This window comes from Sceloporus occidentalis, unplaced genomic scaffold (assembly GCF_023333645.1).
Source record: "Sceloporus occidentalis isolate IW3139 unplaced genomic scaffold, rSceOcc1.0.p SCAF_5, whole genome shotgun sequence".
Classification (NCBI taxonomy): domain Eukaryota; kingdom Metazoa; phylum Chordata; class Lepidosauria; order Squamata; family Phrynosomatidae; genus Sceloporus; species Sceloporus occidentalis.
In genome coordinates, this window is record NW_028316985.1 from 133,980,449 (window position 1) to 134,000,922 (window position 20,474).

Sequence of the window (20,474 nt, forward strand, 5' to 3'; positions counted from 1 at the left end):
TGTGAACCACACGTTTAGGTTCAAACGTGATACTATGGTTAGTTGAAATTAGAAGCAAAGGTTTCCAATCTCTCACAGTCACAATGTATGAACTTCTACCCTTTTCTCCTTTGGCGTGACTGGGAAGATATTGGGATCTCTTTTTTCCCCTCTTCCAATAAATGTGTGGCCCTCCAGAAGTTGTGGAACTGCATCTCCCAGCACCCTTCACCACTGTCTATTTTGTTTAGGTCTGCTGGTATTTACAGTCCAATGACATCTGATTCTTACCCCTGCAATAAACCATTCTTTATCATGATATCCAAACCCAGCCATAAGTGTAAAATCAAATACCATTTAACATTAAGCATGCAGTTATACTTTATTTAGACACAGCAGAATTATACAAGAGAGTGAAATTAGATACTGGATATCTGCTGGTTCAGTTTGAAGCGGAAGGCAACGTTGTAGTAAAATATATATCAAATTATATTTAAAAATTCCTGGTGTGAAACTGTGTTCAGTTAAAAAACCATTTATGTCTGTACAGATCATATGATATTAAAAATTATTCCTTATCCATTTGAAAATACTATACTGCCCATTTTCCTTCTATATTTCATAGAAATCAAGGTGTATTTGATCAGAAAAGTTTCAGCACTACAACTAATACAAATGGTGTGATGCTACAACCTGACAAATATGTTATGCTTGAATAATATGCCAAGTATCAGATTAAAAAAATTATTCAAAGTAATGCAGAAAATAATACTACTCACTGGTCTTATCATTGGGGATGAAAACAAACCTTAATATAATTAGAAAATGCAAAATGTGTTGATGCACAGTGACTTCTGACAATCTGTGTAGCTACCATAAGTTTTCTTTAAAGATAACAGGTCATTAAACAAATCATAGTGGCAAGTTTTGTCTATAGAGAAAAAATTTACACAGCTTGTATTTCTATAATTAAAAAATAATCCAGGCTATAACTTTTTCGTCCCATCTTCAACATTATTTTCTTCCCTTTAATAATCCTCAGCATCACCGGCACAGATGGCAAGTAGAGCTTTCTCATAATGTCCAGAGGCAAAATGCTACAAAGTAAATGAATACATATTTTAAGGACTTTATGTAAGCATTTTATTTAAGGATTTTCTGGATTGGTGTGTGAGTATGCAGAGGACCAAGCAACCCAATCAAATGAAGTTTGAGGATGGTCTTATTACTTCTTTACTGAAGGGTAGAGCAACCTCTCTACAGCTCTTCTTTCTCAATCTCACTTCCATTTGGCTGGACAATATAGCAATAGCAAGTACCTTTCTATACCACTTATCAGTGGACTAGCACCCATTTACAGGCAATTTACAGGCTGGGAACTCATTTTGGCAACCTGTGAAAGGATGGCAGGCTGATTAGACCTTGGAGCCCCACCTGGAACCAAACTTACAACCTTGTATACTAGCATTTAACCACTGCATTGCCATAAATCTCCACATCATTACACAGGATTCTAGGGCAGTGATGGCGAACCTATGGCACGTGTGCCAGAGGTGGCACTCAGAGCCCTCTTTGTGGGCACATGTGCCATCATCCCAGCACAGAGTTTGCCAAAGTTTGTTACAGGAAAGCCAGAGGGACATGGCACTTTGCAATAAATAAGTGGGTTTTGGGTTGCAGTTTGGGCACTTGGCATCTAAAAGGTTCACCATCACTGTTCTAGGGCATATTCTCAGATGCTCTTGGCATGTAACCCTACCTTGGTGCTAATGGGTGTAAAGGAGAAACATGTATAACTGTACACACATTGGTATCCATGTGAGCTGGAACAATGCACCACTGAAATTTCAGATCAAATGGAGGTCATGAAGACTGGCAAGTCACAAATGCAGTGTTAGGAGACAGCGGTCCACAACATGGCTCCAGTTTCTGATTTGTTAAGGAAACTAGTTACGAACACCCAAAAAAGGGCTTCTGATTTGAAAGAATATACAGTAGTTATAATTCTGGAGTGATATGTTGTTTGGGAGCATTTTCTTCTGAATAGAAATGATAGCAGGTGCAATAAAGCATCAAGTCCTTCAACTGCCAAAGCCTGTTTTGTTTCCCAAAAAGATCAAGGCAAAACTAAAATTAACTTTCAATAAAAATAAGAAGTCACTTCTCAAATCAGAAGCCATTGTTTTCTTTTTCTTTTCTTGAAAGTTAAGGATAGTTAAGGGTTAGTATGGTCGTTGTCTGTTTCTGAATGGCTAAATGATTGTAGTTCAGACATACACAGCCAGTGACAAACTAGCCAGGTACTGCAGACTTACTCTGATATCATGCAACAGTGATTTTCCATATCTCTCTTTATACCGCTGCCTGATAGTCATCAGATCAATTTCACTTCTGGCAATCAGAATCCTTATAATTGTTTTATTATGGAATCCTAAATCCTGAAACAGGATAGAAACATTAGATGGTGGCATATTTCTGTTGTCTACATAGAACTGATATAGGTTAGCTTTTTGGTCTAAATAATAAATCAGGATGAATTGTCAGGGAATGCAGTCAGGAAAAATGTCAGGGTTTTTTTCTGTATAGAAAGATCTAATTTCTAAGTAATATACTGTGTACATTTGTTGTTGCTGGGTGCCTTCAAGTCATTTCTGACTTAAGGCATCCCTAGGGTGAAACTATCATGGGGTTTTCATGGCAAAATTTGTTCAGAGAAGGTTGCCATTGACTTTCCTTGAGGCTGAGAGTATGTGACTTTTCCAAGGTCACCCAGAAAGTTTCATGGAATCAAACTTTGGTCTCCAAGTCACAGTCTAACACTCAAACTGCTACGCCATGCTGGACCATGCAAAAGGTGGAACACAAAAATGGAATATAATTTTCCGTGCTGCATTTGTTATTTTGGAGCAATGGCTTATTCTTATTTTTGAGAATTTCACTAAAAATGTTGGGTACCATGGCAGCTATGATAAATACTCTAATTAAAATTAGGATGGCATCAATTCTGTTATCAGAAGTCACTGAATGGTTTTAGTAAATATAATTTAAGTAGATTGAGCCAGTGTAGCCTAATCTATTCTAGCTATATATACTAGCAATCAATACTATACTATAGCTAGTATAGCCAGAATTTTGGGTGCATGTGCCTTCAAGTCATCTGCCAATTTATGGGGACCCTATGAATTTCATAGGATTTTCCGATACTTTAGTAATTTTAAATACAAACTTGAATTTGATTAAAGTCTGTGGAACAATGGTGACATCTAATGGTCAGAATATTTTGAACAGTACTTCATTGGTGACATAGTAACCCTTCTATGTGATCTAAAACTGGCAAGAAATAATTGTCAGTGATGAGATTTTTCTTCAAGAAAGAGGGACACACAAAGAATATAAATACTTGTTTATAAGGTTTCAATCCTATGAAGACTTCATTAAAATCTTTCCAAATGTTTATTTTTGCAGGAAAAAAAATCTTGATATTCTATGAATGTAACTGTGCAGAATTATATTGTGTCTCTGTAACTAGGTACCATAATATCTTTTTCATTTTTAAGTGTTCCAGAACGACAGTTATTTGCCAGTGCCTCAACTGGCATCCTGCTGGGTGTTTATGACATTTGCAAACTGACTAGTATGTATGTATATGTGCCTTCAAGTTGCCTGTCCACTTATGGCGACCCCATGAATTCCATAGAGTTTTCTTAGGCAAGAAATACTCAAAGATGGTTTTGCCAGTTCCTTCTTCAGAAACATAGCCTACAGCACCTGGTATTCCTTGGTGGTCTCCCATCTATGTAGTTACCAGGGCTGGCCCTGCTCAGAAAGGATCTGGTGCATTCAGAGTACAGTATTTAGGCTTACAATCATGTTATGGTGCATTCAAATGCATATATACACAGGAGAGGAATAGAGGCTTTGGTCCAAAACACACTGCAGAAATAATCCAGTTTGAGAACGCTTTAATTGCTCTGGATCAATGCTAGGGAATTCTGGGAACTGTAGTTTTATGAGACATTTAGCCTTCTCTGTCAGAGAGCTCTGGTGCCACAATAAACTACAATTCCTAGGATTCCCTAGCACTCAGCCAGGGCAGTTAAAGCAGTCTCAAACTGGATTATTTCTGCAGCTCTTTTAGACCATAGTTATATCTATGGGACCACTGTGCAAATAAAGCCAGCAGCATGGCTGTTGTACAGTAGTCCTAATGCATATGCTATGCTTTGGGATGCAGTCATGACATGCAACCATATTATTTAGTTGCAATGCTGTATAGTAGGGGAAGATGTACTATGTACTATGGTTGCATGTCATGACTGTGATGTAGCTCCATCAATGTTTAGATACACATTCTGGCCTCTGATGCAGGATCTTGGTCAATATTTCCAAGATTCCTGTAGTCTGCTGCTTGAAATGACAAACACAGCTCTCTTAGATCACTGAAAAGCACTGATGGAAATATGAAACATTCTAGGCGAGGTCTATTCAGACACTGAAAGAGACATTGTGCCATGCACAGGAATAAAATCTTTTACAATGAGGGACTCGGTTTCTAGCAATATAACCCAGGCCTCAAGTACTATGAAATCATACAGTGAATGGAGTTCTCTGGGAAATAGAAACTTTGGGCCTGGCCCAGGATGGTATTTTAGCAATTCTGATTTGAAACAAAGGTTCAGTGGAATGGAAAGGAACAGAATGAAATGAAATGCAAGTGATGGTATTTTTGGACTATAGACCAGTCCTATTCCATGACAGTACATAACTTGCCATTTCACATTTGTACACCAGAGGGAGTCTCAACCTATATAGAACAATTACTTTCAATGGAATATTAAACATTTGTCTTCATATTAAGATACGCAGATACTCAGTGCTGCATGTTATCAATGGATGAGACTTTATAATGGAACACCAATTATCTAAGACTCTAAACAGTGGTCAGGGAGAATTTCAATTGCTATCATTTCCTCTCCCAATAATAATAATAATAATAATAATTATTATTATTTCTTACCCAGTTTAAACTTCACAGAAAAAAGACTTCAGTCCAAGCAGAATTGGCAGTAAGCAAATGTTTCACTGAACTTTCTTTTGAGGAGACAATTAGAACCAGCCTGTACATCTAGCAACCCAACCAATATACAAAAAATGGGATTGCATTGCATCTCTCAGATCATTGTGTTAACTACATTGTTTGGGATTTGTAACCGACATGATTATAATAAAGCCCTAAAGCTAGAAAGCAGCACTTTAAAAATAAGGATTATAACCCCTGTAGAGGAGAACTGGGCCACTTAGCAAACAAAAGCATAGTATAACCAGACTTTCAGATGATGTAAATACTCACATGAATTGCATTGTAAAGTCTATAAGCAAAATAGGAAGCTTTGTCTCTAACACACAGAACTGAGGGAAGAAAATCAGATAAAGAAATTACAAAACCTTCCTGTCACAATTATAAATAAGTAATTACTATTAATGTCTTTCATAGTAAAAACCAGCCACTTCTTTCCACCCTTTTCTTTAGCTGCTTTTATAACTGATAGTGTCTGGGAAACAAAACCAAAATATTGATGAAGAATTCTAAAATTCCATATTTCACAGTAAAAGATAACATGCTAGAATTGCTTCATTCCAGGCAAAATCTACTTTGTAATGTTTAGCTCCCCAATCCAAAAATTGGGTTATCAAAATATTTATTAGCTAGAACAAGAAATTCCAAAGGCTGTGGATAATGAATTGGATTTGTGACTCCTATTTCATTAAATACATTAGAGATGAATGGAAGTCCTTAGCCAACTGGAACTATCCCTTTGAAAAGTATGATTTACCTAGGTCTAAAATGTATCCAGCCAATATTACTTGACAGAAGGAATATGAAATACAGAGAATAACTGCATTCTGTAAGACAAGCCTACTCAAACATAAGCCCCATGGTATTCAAATGGACATATTCCTAGGTGAGTATGCATAGGAATATATCTGAAAAGACTTTAATTGTCTGGATTAGCATGGAAAACAGTAAGGTGTCTAAAAACCACTATCAGCAATTTCAAAGAGCGATCTAGACTCAGATCTAAACATCATCATAAGCGGCACAAAATGGCTTAAGCAATAACAGCTATAAAACAGAGAGCACAGTTAATGTGTCTCTCAAGAGTGAGTAGCAAAATTTCCACAGCTTGTAAGCAACTATGGATTACACAGCAATTTGTAGTCCTGTTTCAGAGGTATTAATAGCTTTTCCAATTAGTAAACTGCTTTTCTAATTTTTCTTTTTCTATGTATGGCAATGCTATATTACTACACGCACGAAAGTATAATGTATTGTAGATATAAATATTTTGTTACCTATTGCTACTAGTAATTCCTGAAAATATCCATCATAACATTCTTTAATGGCATCTATTATGTCTTGTCCAGAGATATTCTGAAACTCCTGAAAAACTTAAGAAAATACATTTATAGTTGGTGAGCAGTTTTTTAGTCAATTAACTTGAATAAATTAATTTAAATGTCAGTGTTCATATCCATTTCTGGTTAGAATAATTTTAGATAAAGATAAAACACAATATCCAGTGTCTAACCCCCCCCCCCCCCAAATATTGCCCATATTGTCAAAACACATGATTTGACAATCACAATTTTGCCAAACTAATAAAAGAATATTAAGAAGGTTATATTTATAGTATGCAACTTGGTGTATGGTACCAACTATTGTACCAGTTATTTGATTATGTTTCTAGCTATGTTTTTACTGGATGCTATAAACAACAAATAGACAACTGAGATCCAATTTGATCAAAATGAGAACTTGTTATAGTGACTGACTCTTCGAGGCAATAAATCCCCCTGTGTAAAGGGGTCTTCAGCAGCCAATCAGTTTGTGTTAAGCTAAGTTACCATTAGTGCCTTCTGACTTCTGACACAATTAGAGTTCTCATGAATAGCTTTTCATTGTCAGTCAAGCACTGTATCTTCTCTTCCCATTACATGTTCATTTAGTTAAGGCTGGGTGAAGTTATGAAAATAAATTACCCATCCACAGTTGCTGGTAGCTCTTGTTGCACAGAATCATCTGCAGCCGGGTTTTGTGTTCCCCAGTTTTTTGCTGGCATGCTTCCCATAGGACCTAGATCATTAAAAGAATAATGATGTGTAAGAAGCCACTAAAGCAAACAACTTTTCAGAGGGATTGAAAACTTGCTGATACCATTGCATCCTGAGCAGCCATAGCAGGATCTGCATATCCTTCTTGTCTGGTTCCCTAGGGAAAAAATAAGGCATATAGCTTAAAGTGAGATTGTATCACTTTATACAATATTGTATCAAATATTGTATCACAATATTTGCCCTAAAAACCCATCCATCTAACTCCATAACCATGGCAGCTTGTTGTAGCTATTGAGTTGAAGGAATACTGCAATACGCATGCACACAATTATTCTTTAATATTGCTCAATGTCTTCCAAAGGTGGACCATAAATACTCCTTGGCTCTTATTGTGTGGTATATTTTCTTTTATATATATATGAACAGAGCATTTTGGCTCTTTAATAGAGCTAGAAAAGTTTTTAGACTGGAACTCTTGGAAGCTCTGAGCCAATGTGACCAATGATTCTTAGAGCTACAGTCCAAACAAGTAACATTTCTAAACTCTGCTCATTCCTCACAACTTTACAATGCCTCATATTGTAAGATCTTATTGGAGGAGAAGTGGAGAGTATAAAGGATCAGTTTATCTGTAATGCTAAACTATGGTTTGTCATGCCTTGTGTTTGCATTCTTCTCTCTCTAGACCCAAGCCTTCTGATTCCTTTCCTGAATTCTTAATTAGAACAGTCCAATAATTTGTTAAGACTTTCATTAGTGTTTGCTTTTCAACTCAGAAGTAGAAATTAGTTTTAAATATGATTTCCAATTCGAGTTTAAAGGGGAATTGTAAATTTAGAAGCAATATTCCCCCATTCTCTCTTCCAAAATTAAAGTTTTGTCTTTGGTCAACATAAGGGCAGTTAATAACAGCAGCAATTTAAAGAGCGAAGGAGCCCTGAATAACAAGAGAACTTTTGATAGTTAAAAAAAAAGTCATTCACAAAATACCTGAGCAAGGTTCAGAAGTGTATCTCTAAAATGTCCAGAAGTCTCAGAGTAAATATCTGGAGAAAGGTCAGTGTTATATTCTAGGAAAAACACAATAACTGTTATGAACATTGCTGAATGGGTCAGTGACAGCTATTATGAAATGACTCTAAAATATATCATAGAACCAGGGGAACTATTAAGGGTGGTAGTGGGGGGGAAGTGGGCCACACTGGGTGTCACCCCCATTTGACACCATGACCACCACCCCAATGACACTATTGCACCATAGAAGCTTGCATTCAGGTGGGGAAGAAAGGAGTGGAGGTACAAGCTTCTGTGGTACCTCCTCTGTGCAAAGGCCACCAGCTCTGTCTGCACCAGCTGGTGGGAGTAATATGCTCCAAGTGGACCAGCTGGTATGAAGGTGGGAGGTGCCACTCCTACAGCCTCATCTGCCTGTCCACTTGCATTCCCACCAGACTTGCCACTGGTTCACTGGCCACCTTCTTCCTCTCCATCAGGTGCAAGTGTACCAGGTAGACAGAGCAGGAGTTCTGCTGCCAGTATAATTCTTTCCAACACAAATAGGTTCTTTTGCAGAGGGAACAACTTCATATAATTATGCTGACTGTTGAAGGAACAGTGTTGCCAATTTCGCGACTTTCACGCGAAAACGGGGACTTTTCAGAGCTTTTCGTGTGATTTTCGTGCCTGGCTCTATTTCAGTGCCTTTTCCGCGACTTTGCCCCGTTTCATCTCCAGACTGCTGCAGAGCAACCAACCCTTTGGAGTGTAACAGTTTTCAGCCAATCAGAGAGAGGGCTGGAGAAAAAACCTCTCTCTCTCTCTCTCTCTCTCTCTCTCTCAATGACTCCCTCTGAGAGCGAGGACGGAGCAAGAGCAAACCAACCAACCAACCAACTGTTTGGAGGAATCACACTAACAGTTTTCAGCCAATCAGATAGAGGACAGTGATTGCCCCCCCCCCCCCCCCTCAGGCATTCTCAGGCTTCAAGGGAAAGCAAAGTGGCTGCTGTGTGATCATGTGAATGTGATGTCCCTGAGAGTGTGTGTGTGTGTGTTAGTGATTAAATATGCCTCTGAGCATAGGCAGAGCACCTGGTAAATTGGCACCCCTGCTGCCCTGTCTTCCAAGAATTTTGTTTTGTGAATCTCTTTTTTGTTCTCTTTTCCATTGCCATCCATACTGCAGAAATAATCCAGTTTGGCACTGCTTCTAACTGCAAGGCTCCCTGTGATGATGGGATTCTGGGCACAACAAACCACCAAGCCCAGAATTTCATGCATGGAGCCCTGGCTGCTGGTAAAAGCAGTGTCTCAACATGTCACAACAAACTACAATTCCCAGGATTCCCTGGTTTGACAAGGGAATTGCCTCCACGCTTACAGATCACAGCCCCAGGGAATGAGTCTACAGGATATCAGTGTTGCCAGTTTATGTCCACTTCTTCAGCGGCATTTGGATTTAATAATAATAATAATAATAATAATAATAATAATAATGGATGATGATAGAGGGATCTTGTAGCAACTTTTGAGTCTCACTGAAAAAAAGTTGGCAGCATGAGCTTTCCTAGACTTAAGCATATTTCCTCAGATGCATGGGAACTGTAGTTCATTGTGGCACCAGAGCTCTTTCTCACAAAACTACCATTCCCAGGGTTCCCTAGCACTGAGCCAGGGCAGTTAAAGTGGTCTCAAACTGGATTATTTCTGCAGTATGGATTGGACCTTGAGCATTTTTAATAACGAAGATCCAAAACACTGCAGAAATAATCCAGTTTGTGACCGCTTTAACTCTCCTGGCTCAGTGCTAGGGAATCCTGGGAATTGTAGTTTGTTGTGGCACCAGAGCTCTTTTTGATAAAGAAGACTCAATGTCTCACAAAACTACACTTCCCAGGGTTCCCTAGCACTGAGCCAGGGCAGTTAAAGCAGTCTCAAACTGGATTATTTCTGCAGTGTGTCTTGGACCCATCTCAGGCTGCATCTTCACTCCAGACTCCAGAGACAATCCAGTTTCATACTGTTTTTACTGCCATGGCCCAGTGCTATGAAATCCTGGGAATTGTAGTTTGTTGGCACACCAGAATTTGCTGAGAGAGAAAGTTAAATGTCTCCGAAAACTAGAATTCCCAGGATTCCCTAGCACTGAGCCATGGCAATTAAAAGGGTGTCAAACTGGATTTATTTCTGCAGTGCGGTTGCATCCGGACACATTTCTATTTGGCACAAAGCTTCCTGAACCCCCTTCATGTCAAAATAAATATCTTAAAAAGACTGAAAGATTCTTTGTTTGGTTCAATGGTGATTTTGAGGGTTGAAATAAGTTACAATTATTTTTATTCAATTATGTTTACGTTTATTTGCAAAACATCAGCCATTTTAACATTATGGGAATTTTCCGGGAATTGTGACTGAATATTCCGTGTGATCTGGGGGGATTCAGCGGGTTTTGGACAAACATTTTCGGGAATTATCTTCGAGGCTTGTTGGCAACACTGTGAAGGAAGTAGGGTGGTGGTCATGGTGTTACATGGGGGGATATCTTGTGTACTTCCATCTGTTGATGGTCTATAGCTCCCATTAAAGCCAATGACCAGGTTGCATTCCAGCCATACATCTGGAGGGCTGTAAATTGGCCACCTCTGTGGTACTAATTGGATGTAGCTTTTCTATACCCTGACATAGGTTTTTTTAAATAAATATGAATAAATGAATATTAATATGATCAAAAGAAACCATGAAATAAGTCCTAATGTGGTATTATATGTGGCGTAGTCATTCTGTTTTATTCTCCAAGAATTATATAACAAGTAGAAGGCTTTCCAAAAAAGTAAATGGATATATCTCTAAGGTTGAAAATCTACATATCTGTAGCTAGAAGTAAGTTCCATTGAATTATTTCTGACTACAAAATTATATTCATTTAACACAATTGATATGACAGTAATAAAAATGAACACATTTTCATGCTACTTTCTATTCTGACACTGAATAGTCCAGAACATCTAGGATCAGATAATGCTACCTGTTAATGCAACTTGAAGAGGTATGATTTTCTCCTGCACCACATTTTAAAGGGGAGAAAATTAGTAGGGCAACAAAGAACTTATTGTAGCCATAGAATAATCTCAGGGGATGTTGTTTTAATTATGCTAAGAATTTGTGTGGAATTGAACAAAATGGATTAAAGATGGATGGATGCAAGCCTGCATTGAGCTTGAGCCCCTGGCTAGTAATGAACTCACAACCTTATGGTCTGTGAGTGAGTGGCTGCAGTACAGGCATTTAACCATTGCGCCACCAGGGTTTAGGAGATTATCACACAGCAGTTTACCATTGCTAAAACATGGCTAAATTGACTGAAAACTGAGACTGTGTGATTGGCAGTTGAGCTTATTTCTGACAATTAAATTGTCAGGGAGGTGTCCCGCTCCTCTTCTGTCATCAAAGGGTTCGTGCAGCAGCCATGTCTCCAATAATAGGAACTTTCGTTATTGTAGAAATGGCTGCTGTGCAAACACTTTGATGATGGAAGAGGAGCGGGACACCTCCCTGACAATCTAATCGCAGGAAATAAGCATGACTGCCGATCACACTGCTGTGGTTTTTGGATGATTTTAGTCACATTTTAGCAATGGTAATCTTCTGTGTAATAATCTCCTTACACTCTGATAACTGTAGGAGGCTTATATCTTGAATAATAACTACTCCTTCTCCTCAAGTAGTCATGAGTACTGTAGAAAGACTGAGTAAATGTTCTATGCCAATATTTTGTCAAACTATGATTCCCAGGATTCTGTAGGAGCAACCATAATAAATGGTCAAAAACAGAGCTTGGAAACATTGCTTGGCTATGGTGACTGGAGATTTTGGAAGTCGTCCATAAAAGAAATGATTCTCACCTCTCGTCTAACACATAAAACATTAAGGGTATGAACATCTCCTTACAGCATGTTCTAGATTATAGTTGCTATGGTACTCTTTGTTGGGGGGGGGGAAGAATGATAGTTACGCAAAAGGTAGGCCTCTTTCATCTGGAAGATCTCTCCATTTGATCTTGAGGCTAATATATCAATTAGGCAGTTTTCCTCTGTGTCTGCTCCCTACAGTAGAGGAGATAAAGATTTCTGATATAAACAGTGGTTTCAAATACAACTAATGCATTAATTTAGAATAAGCAGAGCATACTGGAGTATCTAAAATCATTTCATAGCAGTAGCTTTTCAAGTTGTTTGTTTCCTGGGAAGCAGTGATTTTATCTCATTTGCTTTAGGACTGCATTGATCACGGAGTATCAGACTGCCTAAGCCTATGACAGCTTATCAGCATGTTTACATTTAAGTGTACAAGTCTATCCTTTGATGAAACAAGATAGAAAATAAGAAGAGCTCTTAGTTAATATTAATTGGCTCTCTAGGAAGCAGTAGGAAAAAACACAGTTATGTACTCGGGATTTAATAGTGTACCACTATTATAAGACTGCAGTTCTATGCACATTTACTTGACAATAGTCTCCTCAAAGAAATGAATGCACTTTCTGAGTGGATATGTATAGGGCCATGCAACTTAACTTCTGAATAATTAGACAGTCTATTAATAATATAAAACTGTAGTACCCTTAGAATTAATTTCACTGCTGATGTGTATACTAAATATATGTATTATTCTACATGTGCAAAATTTGAGATGGCATGCATAATATCCAGAATTTCTTATACTGACCATAGGATTAATGTCAACAGTCACCAATTATCAATACATATTATGATTTACTTAATATAGACATGAAATTCTTCAATATCATTCCAACTTCAATAGTATGTATGTGCCCAGCACTGGACTGGAACCAAAACCTCAGTAAATAAATTTAAAATATGTATAAATGTTTAACTGTGATAGGGATACCTTAGAGTCACTATAGGTCAAAAATGACCCGGAGGCACACACACAAAAAAAAATAAGAAGTCTAATAACTGTCAGAGAGCACCAAAAACATGTGGGGTTTTTTAAATCATTCCTCTTGAAGCCTGAGTAGGCAGCCCATTTTGGAGGCGTGGTGGTAGAAACTGATATTGGATCCATCCTATTGATGCAGTGTTGCTGCCACTGATATCTAGAATCATCTGTTTGTGGCAATAGTAGTGCCCTCCGTGATGCAAAATGGAGGCAGAGAATGGCTCCACCCACATCCCATAGTGTGTTCTTTCCTCCAGAAGAGAAGGGGAAAAAAGAGGGATTTTTATGGTGTGGCCAAAATTTTGGCCTGTTCTTTCAGCAATGCCACCAACATCATTACCAGTTCCAATACTGATGGTTGTGCCAAATGGAACAATAGTAGCCTGAGAATGGCTAGGAGACATGAGTAGCTCATATGTTTCCCATTCCATTTGTGTTAACAGTGTAGTGCCATACAATGTCATACAATGTCATACAATGTCATACAATACAATACAATACAATACAATTTTAACAATCCAGATTCCAGGATTTACAAAATCCTCCTCATGGCAGCAAAACTAAACAAATCAAAAAAGTGCTCAGCTCTCCCAGCTGAAAGGTCACAATGCTTAATTTTGGTTTGATTGTGCCTATTGTGTTTTGTGAAACAAAACAGTGAGATTATTTATTTATTCATTTATTTTCCAAACTGTTTCTCCTCATTGAAAATAGTCTGAGGTGCTGCAAAAAGTGTGAATTTATACTACAGTCTGATGGTTCAACAAATACCTTCATAGCATGCCAGAGCTCATGAGCATCATAACTGGCAGGTGGATACATCAGACCAACCATGACTTCCTTGAAGTGATGCGAGATACTCTCTTTCAGGTCTATAAGCAAATCCTTGGAAGGAAAAAGATAGTATTATTGCTCTAATCAACATGCACACAGTATTGCTGATCCCTGAAGTCAAATATATTGATAAGAAAACAATTCAATCAAAGTGCATGAGCTCAATGCACATCACAATAAGCTTTGTGGAATGTTCCCAGGAATATAATAGCATCTGAAGTTATCAAATGGTCTCTTCTCCTATCGTCACCATCCTTCTCCAATCATTTTTTTAAAAAATCGTTATTTGCTATTATGGCTATACTAGTGCTAACTATGATCACTATTTTTTGACCTGGATTTGTAATGAGCTTCAAATGTATTGTAGCACTCTAGACATAGCAAGGTAGTATGGTTAGGAGCACCAGGGAGATGGACAGGGAAGCAGAGATGATAGGGAATGATACCACATTGCCATCTGTGATGTCTTCTTAACCATGGCTTTATATATTTTATACGAATCCTGTTAATTTCAGTGATCTTAATCTGACTTGTTTTGCACACTTGTTTAGTATGTTGTACTAATAATAACAATGTCGGTCCCTCGCTTGGAAGAGGAGGAGAGGAGGCACCTGTGTCGGCTCCTGGGGCGTTGGCCTGGCAGAGGCCTCAGAACCTCGGCTTGTGCCTTCCCCCCCCACCCACTCCATCGGTCCCTCGCTTGGAAGAGGAGGAGAGGAGGCACCTGTGTCGGCTCCTGGGGCGTTGGCCTGGCAGAGGCCTCAGAACCTCGGCTTGTGCCTTCCCCCCCCACCCACTCCATCGGTCCCTCGCTTGGAAGAGGAGGAGAGGAGGCACCTGTGTCGGCTCCTGGGGCGTTGGTCTGGCAGAGGCCTCAAAACCTTCGCTTGTGCCTTCCCCCACCACCCATTCCATCGGTCCCTCACTTGGAAGAGGAGGAGAGGAGGCACCTGTGTCGGCTCCTGGGGCATTGGCCTGGCAGGCGGCCGTGGATACTGTTTTTGCCTCCTTTCAACTTTGATCTGTTATAATTGTTTTTTTAATTAATTTTGATAAATCGTAGTTCTTAATGTTTATTATGTTATATGGATTATGGTTTTTGACATATTGTAATTGCTATTTTTATGTTTTTTTCTATTAGGTACTATGTTATGTTTATATTTAATTTGTTTAATATTGTTTTTATGTGGACTTGTGTTGAAGGGTTGGGAAAAGGATTTTCTTGAACCCCGTTTTACTTGTAATGTTCTTATGTTTTCCTATTGATTGCCACTGTATGGATATTGCTTATTGTTATTGGCTGCTTTATATCGCTGGGGGCTGGGAAGGGATTAGTTTGTTTTTATTGTATTTTTATTGTATCTTCACTGTTGTTAGCCACCCGGATTCCTTATTGATTGGGCGGGATAGAAATAAATTATTTATTTATTTTATTATTATATAACAGTCACAATATATCAATTTCAAATCTCCTGATCTAGCCTTCACCTTTGAGAATCATCATCAAATGTTGACTTTTATGTGGTTTATTTATGACTGAATCCAAATTTTGAGGATGAGAATTTGAGGTTTTTCTTTTATCCCAGCTCTACTCCAGTTTACCCCAACCGTGATCCAGAGTTCTCTAGGGGATGCTATGGGCATTGATGTCCGCTGCAAAAAATAGTTGTTAAGATCTCAGTATAAACCAGGCTTTGGGCAACATGCTACTTAAATATCTTGCTGTTACCAAGCTGACAATGTTAACCAGTTATTGGAGCACAGATAGTGAACTTGTCATTCCTAAGATACTACTAACTTACAAATCAAATCCGCCCTGGAAATAATCGATTGGAACTGATGGAGTCCAACCTTTGGAGGGCCACAGGTTCTCTACTCCTATGTTAGGGGTATGGACCGTGGTGGTCACAGCCCTAGATACTGAATGGAAGATTTGTTTTTTCATTTATATTTTATTTATACCCCCTCTTTACATCCAAGATATACAACTGTGGCATGGCAGATAATAGCTGAACTGCAAATCCCATATTTTCTTATCACTGAATATATGAGCTAAGGATGATGGGAGCTGTAAAAAACCCCTCAATTAGGAGAACCACAGGTGAGCTATAGTTGTCCACCTTTGCATTTATATATTTGGTATCTCGTTCATAAAGCTTGGAAAATTACTTTTCTTGAACTAGTACTCCTAGAAACACTTAGCCAACATTGGGAATTACTGTTTGGGGATTCTGAAAACTATAGTACAGAAAAGTAACTTTTTCAAGCTCTTCTATTTGAACAAGAAGTTTCTCACTCAGAAGTCAATTTTCAGACAGAAATCATTTTCACTAGATAGGGACTTATATTCTCCTCTTTGTCTTGCTTTGATCATCAATTCAAGGTCTGAAATTTGATTGACTGAACCCAAACACAAGGGGATGTTTCCTCCAGTGCAACTTGAATTTAAGTGCTTCTTTGTGAATTGTGTATGATTACTTTCATTATCAAGGGATCTAGCAATAAAGAGGCAGTATAAAGTATAAATGAAATATAGCACAGTTAATGCAAAAGATGCTCTCAGAAGGCAAATAATTAAAGGTAACCACAAGCCCTGTGAATATAATTAACATAGCAGACAGTGTAGCAAGGAGGAAAGACACATACAAATTAAAAATGAATTTATGATGAAAAAACAATATGTAATCTTTGCTGAATGCACATTAGATACATTTGACAACCACTAAATCACACATGGAATAGAAATTAATTCATTAAGACATTTGCAGCTGACAGCATGCCTGTAGGAGAACTGATTAATAATACAAATAGAGGCTAATTAAAAATTACCCCTTTCAGTTGGAAAGAGGGTAAATGAGGAAGAGTCATGAAAAATAAGGCAAGGTGACTCTGAGTTGTCATTGTTAACATTTTCTAATTATTTGGGCAATGAGAAATCAGTGTAATGAAATGTAAAAAAAAAAAATCTCAAAGAACTTTGCCTGTATGACTAAATTACAGAACTACCTGAAGTTATATTTTAATGAAAATATATGATTCAGCTTGTATCTGATTTGTTTCCCCCTCCCTATGTAATCCTTTTGCAAATTTGTTCTAATGTCAAAACTATCAATTGTTCCTAATGATTGACTCCTCTTGTTTTTGAAATATGAGTGGCAATGATGATTGGCTTTATTGATTGATTTTTTAGTCTGTAATCCCGCTTCGATCCAATTGGGAAAGGTGGGGAAACACAAATAAATATTTTATCATTATTTATTATTATTGTTCTTTCTCAATAACATGTGCAAATACTAGTTATGGAGGAATGAATAAAAAATAAATAGGTCTTCTAAAACCAAAATAAATATGAGGCAGGGATAAAGAACATACTAGATGGAATCTTCAGGGTACTTCAGGTGCAATAGTAACATCATAGAGGACTTTCCCAGCTGTTGTGGAAAATAAACAAGATGGTGCTATTTTTTTTTTTTTTGTATCCTGCTGGTAGGCTTCTAATGGATATCCAACAAAAGAGCTACAATCAGACCTTTGTAGCTGTGGAGGATCTGTTTCAGACACCAAATTAGGAGGAATAGCTAATACTCCAGAGGGCAGGATCAAAATTCAAAATGAACTGAATAGACTTGAAAGCTGGGCCAAAGTTAACAAAATGAAATTCAACACAGAGAAATGTAAGGTACTGCACTTAGGGCAGAAAAATAAAATGCATAGATATGGGATGGGGGACACCTGGCTGAATGAAACTACATGTGAAAGGGATCTTGGAGTCCAAGTAGACCACAAATTGAACATGAGTCAATAGTGTGACGTGGCAGCTAACAAGGCCAATGCAATTTTAGGATGCATCAATAAAAGTATAGTGTCTAGATCAAGAGAAGTAATAGTGCCACTGTATTCTGCTTTGGTCAGGCCCCACCTGGAATATTGTGTCTAGTTCTGGGCACCACAATTCAAAAAGGACATTGAGAAACTGGAGTGTGTCCAAAGGAGGCTGACTAAAATGGTGAAGGGTCTGGAAACCATGTCCTGTGAGGAACGACTCAGGGAGCTGGGGATGTTCAGCCTGGAGAAGAGAAGATTAAGAGGTGATATGGTAGCCCTGTTTAAATATTTGAAGGGGTGTCACATTGAGGAGGGAACAAGCTTGTTTTCTGCTGTTCCAGAGAACAGGACCCGGAACAATGGATGCAAGCTGCAGGAAAAGAGATTCCACCTCAACATTAGGAGGAACTTCCTGACAGTAAGGGCTGTTCGACAGTGGAACAAACTCCATCGCAGTGTAGTGGAGTCTCCTTCTTTGGAGGTCTTTAAGCAGAGGCTGGATGGCCATCTGTCGGGGATGCTTTGATTTGGATTTCCTGCATGGCAGGGAGTTGGACTAGATGGCCCTTGCGGTCTCTTCCAACTCTACGATTCTATGATTTTATGATTCTATGATTCCCCACAGACACAAAAAAATGGGACCTCAAGTCCCCTTGTCCCTGATGGCAGTATGACATGTGCATAGCTGCTAGTGCCACCATTTGAGACAATGGGGCTTGCCATGCGCGGATGCTCAAATCTGTGGATGGCAAAGTCCACAGATAGTGAAGTCTGACTGTACATCTTTACTGGCTAATGGAAATGCAGAAAATGCATTATGCAAGCTTTCGAAGTTTCACTGGTTTCTTCACCAGGGAAAGTTGTTAAAATATTACAGGAGAAAAATGGTGAAGATGCTAGAGGGTTTTATTACGCAGGACAAAAGAATTCTACATCTATTGGCCAACCATAATGCAGAAAATGCATTATGTAAGCTTTCAAACTTCACTGGCTTCTTCATCAGGCAGAGGTGTTAAAAAGCAGACCAGAGGACAAAAAAGAGGTGAAGATGGTTAACTGATATACTGCACAGTTAGAGATTGTAGCAAGGAATGCTGAATTAGATAAGCCTTTGCAATGATTCAACAGTGCTCTTGAGAGATCCTACTAAGGCCCTCAAGAGACTGACAAAAAATGCTAGCATGAGGGCAGAGTGGGGGGCATGGTGTGCACCCACTGCCCGCCGCCACACCAGCATCATGCTGGCGTCACGCCGTCTGACCAACCTCACATTGGGAGGTGTCATGCCGTGTTTTTGGCGTAGCATGTAAACACGCTGCACCAAAGAGCCACGGAAAAGCCAAAGCGGCACTAGAAAGGGTGCCGTTTCTGCAGTGCAAAAAGCGCCACCTCTTAACGGTGGTCTGCCAAGCCCCTAAATTAAATGAAAAACTGTGGATCAGGATCACCTAAAGGACTTTTAAAAAACACTTTAATCTATATGGCTCATACAAGTTCTCATGGCTCATAACGATAAGTCTTGTGCTGGATCAAAGGAAGAACGTGATCAAACTAAATACCATAAATGCACCAGAACCTGCCTGATTTTGGAAGCATAAGCAGGGTCAGTCCTGATTAGTACTTGGATGGGAGACCACCCTGTTCTACAGAGGAAGGAACTGGCAAACCCACCTCTGAGTTTTTTGTGGGTTTTTCAGGCTATGTGGCCACGTTCTAGAAAGTTTTCTTCCTGAAGATGCCAGCCACAGATGCTGGCAAAACGTCAGGAAGAAAACTTTCTAGAACATGGGCATATAGCCCGAAAAACCCACAAAAAACTATGGATGCCGGCCATGAAAGCCTTTGACTTCCCACCTTCTAAGTATTACTTGCCTATGAAAACCTTATGCAATTTATGGGGTCACCATAAGTCAACAGACAGCTTGAAGGCACATACGTACAAAACAAGAAAATGGAGTAAAGGGCTTATAAGTTCAGAAACCTGAGGTTTTCCAAATGTATCTTTAACGCATTTAGAAATATGATGGTTATGAAACAAGTAATTTTACTTTGGCATGTAGCCACCCAGTCAAAAGACAATACTGCTAGATTCTCCAAAAACGATACCTAAATATATATAAGAGTACAGGGAAAGGAGAATGAAGAGAACAGACAAGGACAAAATTATAATAACCTACCTTGCCATACATATTCCTGTAAGCCTCAGCAATCATGAGTCTTTGTACATTGCAGCGCTGAGTTAGAATATTAATCAGCACATCTTTATCACACTCTTCAAGAAAAAGAAAAAATAATTGTTAAGATTAGAGAGCAATTTCTTGTTTGTGGTGTTGTTATTGGCACTGGTCAGTGATTGCTGTGCTTTATTTCATTTCCTGTAAGGAAAAAAAAAAAAAGAATTAACAGATGAATATCCCACTGGCATTTACAAACCCTGATGGAATTTAGAGTACTTATGTGCTTTTGACATACTGCTGTGCTACTGACAAATAGTTAGCATTATCAGATACATTGCTGTAGCTCTCAAGGGCAATAGCCATGAACACATCAAGAGAAGTGATAATGGCTTTCACTGAACAACCACTAGTCCTCATGTAAAGATTTATATCTGACTCTTGTTTGTGTTGTTTACATTCTTCAAATACTGATTAAATCTTTATTTTAATGTTGCTGACCTCCAATTTTTATGCCTACTTACGACTAGATTACTGATTGAAATTGCATATACATGTGTACTAAGGCTGTGTGCAATAAATTGAAGCTTT

General features: G+C 38.5%; 1 protein-coding gene across 3 annotated transcripts in view; it reads right to left on the reverse strand.

The window, feature by feature from the left end:
* Positions 1 to 344: 344 nt before the first annotated feature.
* Positions 345 to 20,474, reverse strand: part of LOC149312853 (annexin A10-like) — a 37,557-nt gene continuing 17,427 nt past the window's right edge. Inside the window, exons 3-12 of one of the 3 annotated variants that reach the window (XM_089525541.1) lie at positions 19,887 to 19,981; positions 13,822 to 13,935; positions 12,107 to 12,197; positions 8,086 to 8,165; positions 7,196 to 7,249; positions 7,021 to 7,114; positions 6,334 to 6,429; positions 5,330 to 5,388; positions 2,295 to 2,417; positions 345 to 1,076 (exon numbers count right to left, since the gene is read on the reverse strand). In XM_089525541.1, the coding sequence (XP_089381667.1) occupies positions 1,008 to 1,076; positions 2,295 to 2,417; positions 5,330 to 5,388; positions 6,334 to 6,429; positions 7,021 to 7,114; positions 7,196 to 7,249; positions 8,086 to 8,165; positions 12,107 to 12,197; positions 13,822 to 13,935; positions 19,887 to 19,981 (875 nt within the window). In that variant the 3' untranslated portion in view covers positions 345 to 1,007. Of the gene's footprint in view, positions 1,077 to 2,294; positions 2,418 to 5,329; positions 5,389 to 6,333; positions 6,430 to 7,020; positions 7,115 to 7,195; positions 7,250 to 8,085; positions 8,166 to 12,106; positions 12,198 to 13,821; positions 13,936 to 14,495; positions 14,667 to 19,886; positions 20,085 to 20,474 lie in introns of those variants that run through there. The other 2 variants (XM_089525544.1, XM_089525542.1) reach the window with 2 other exon arrangements.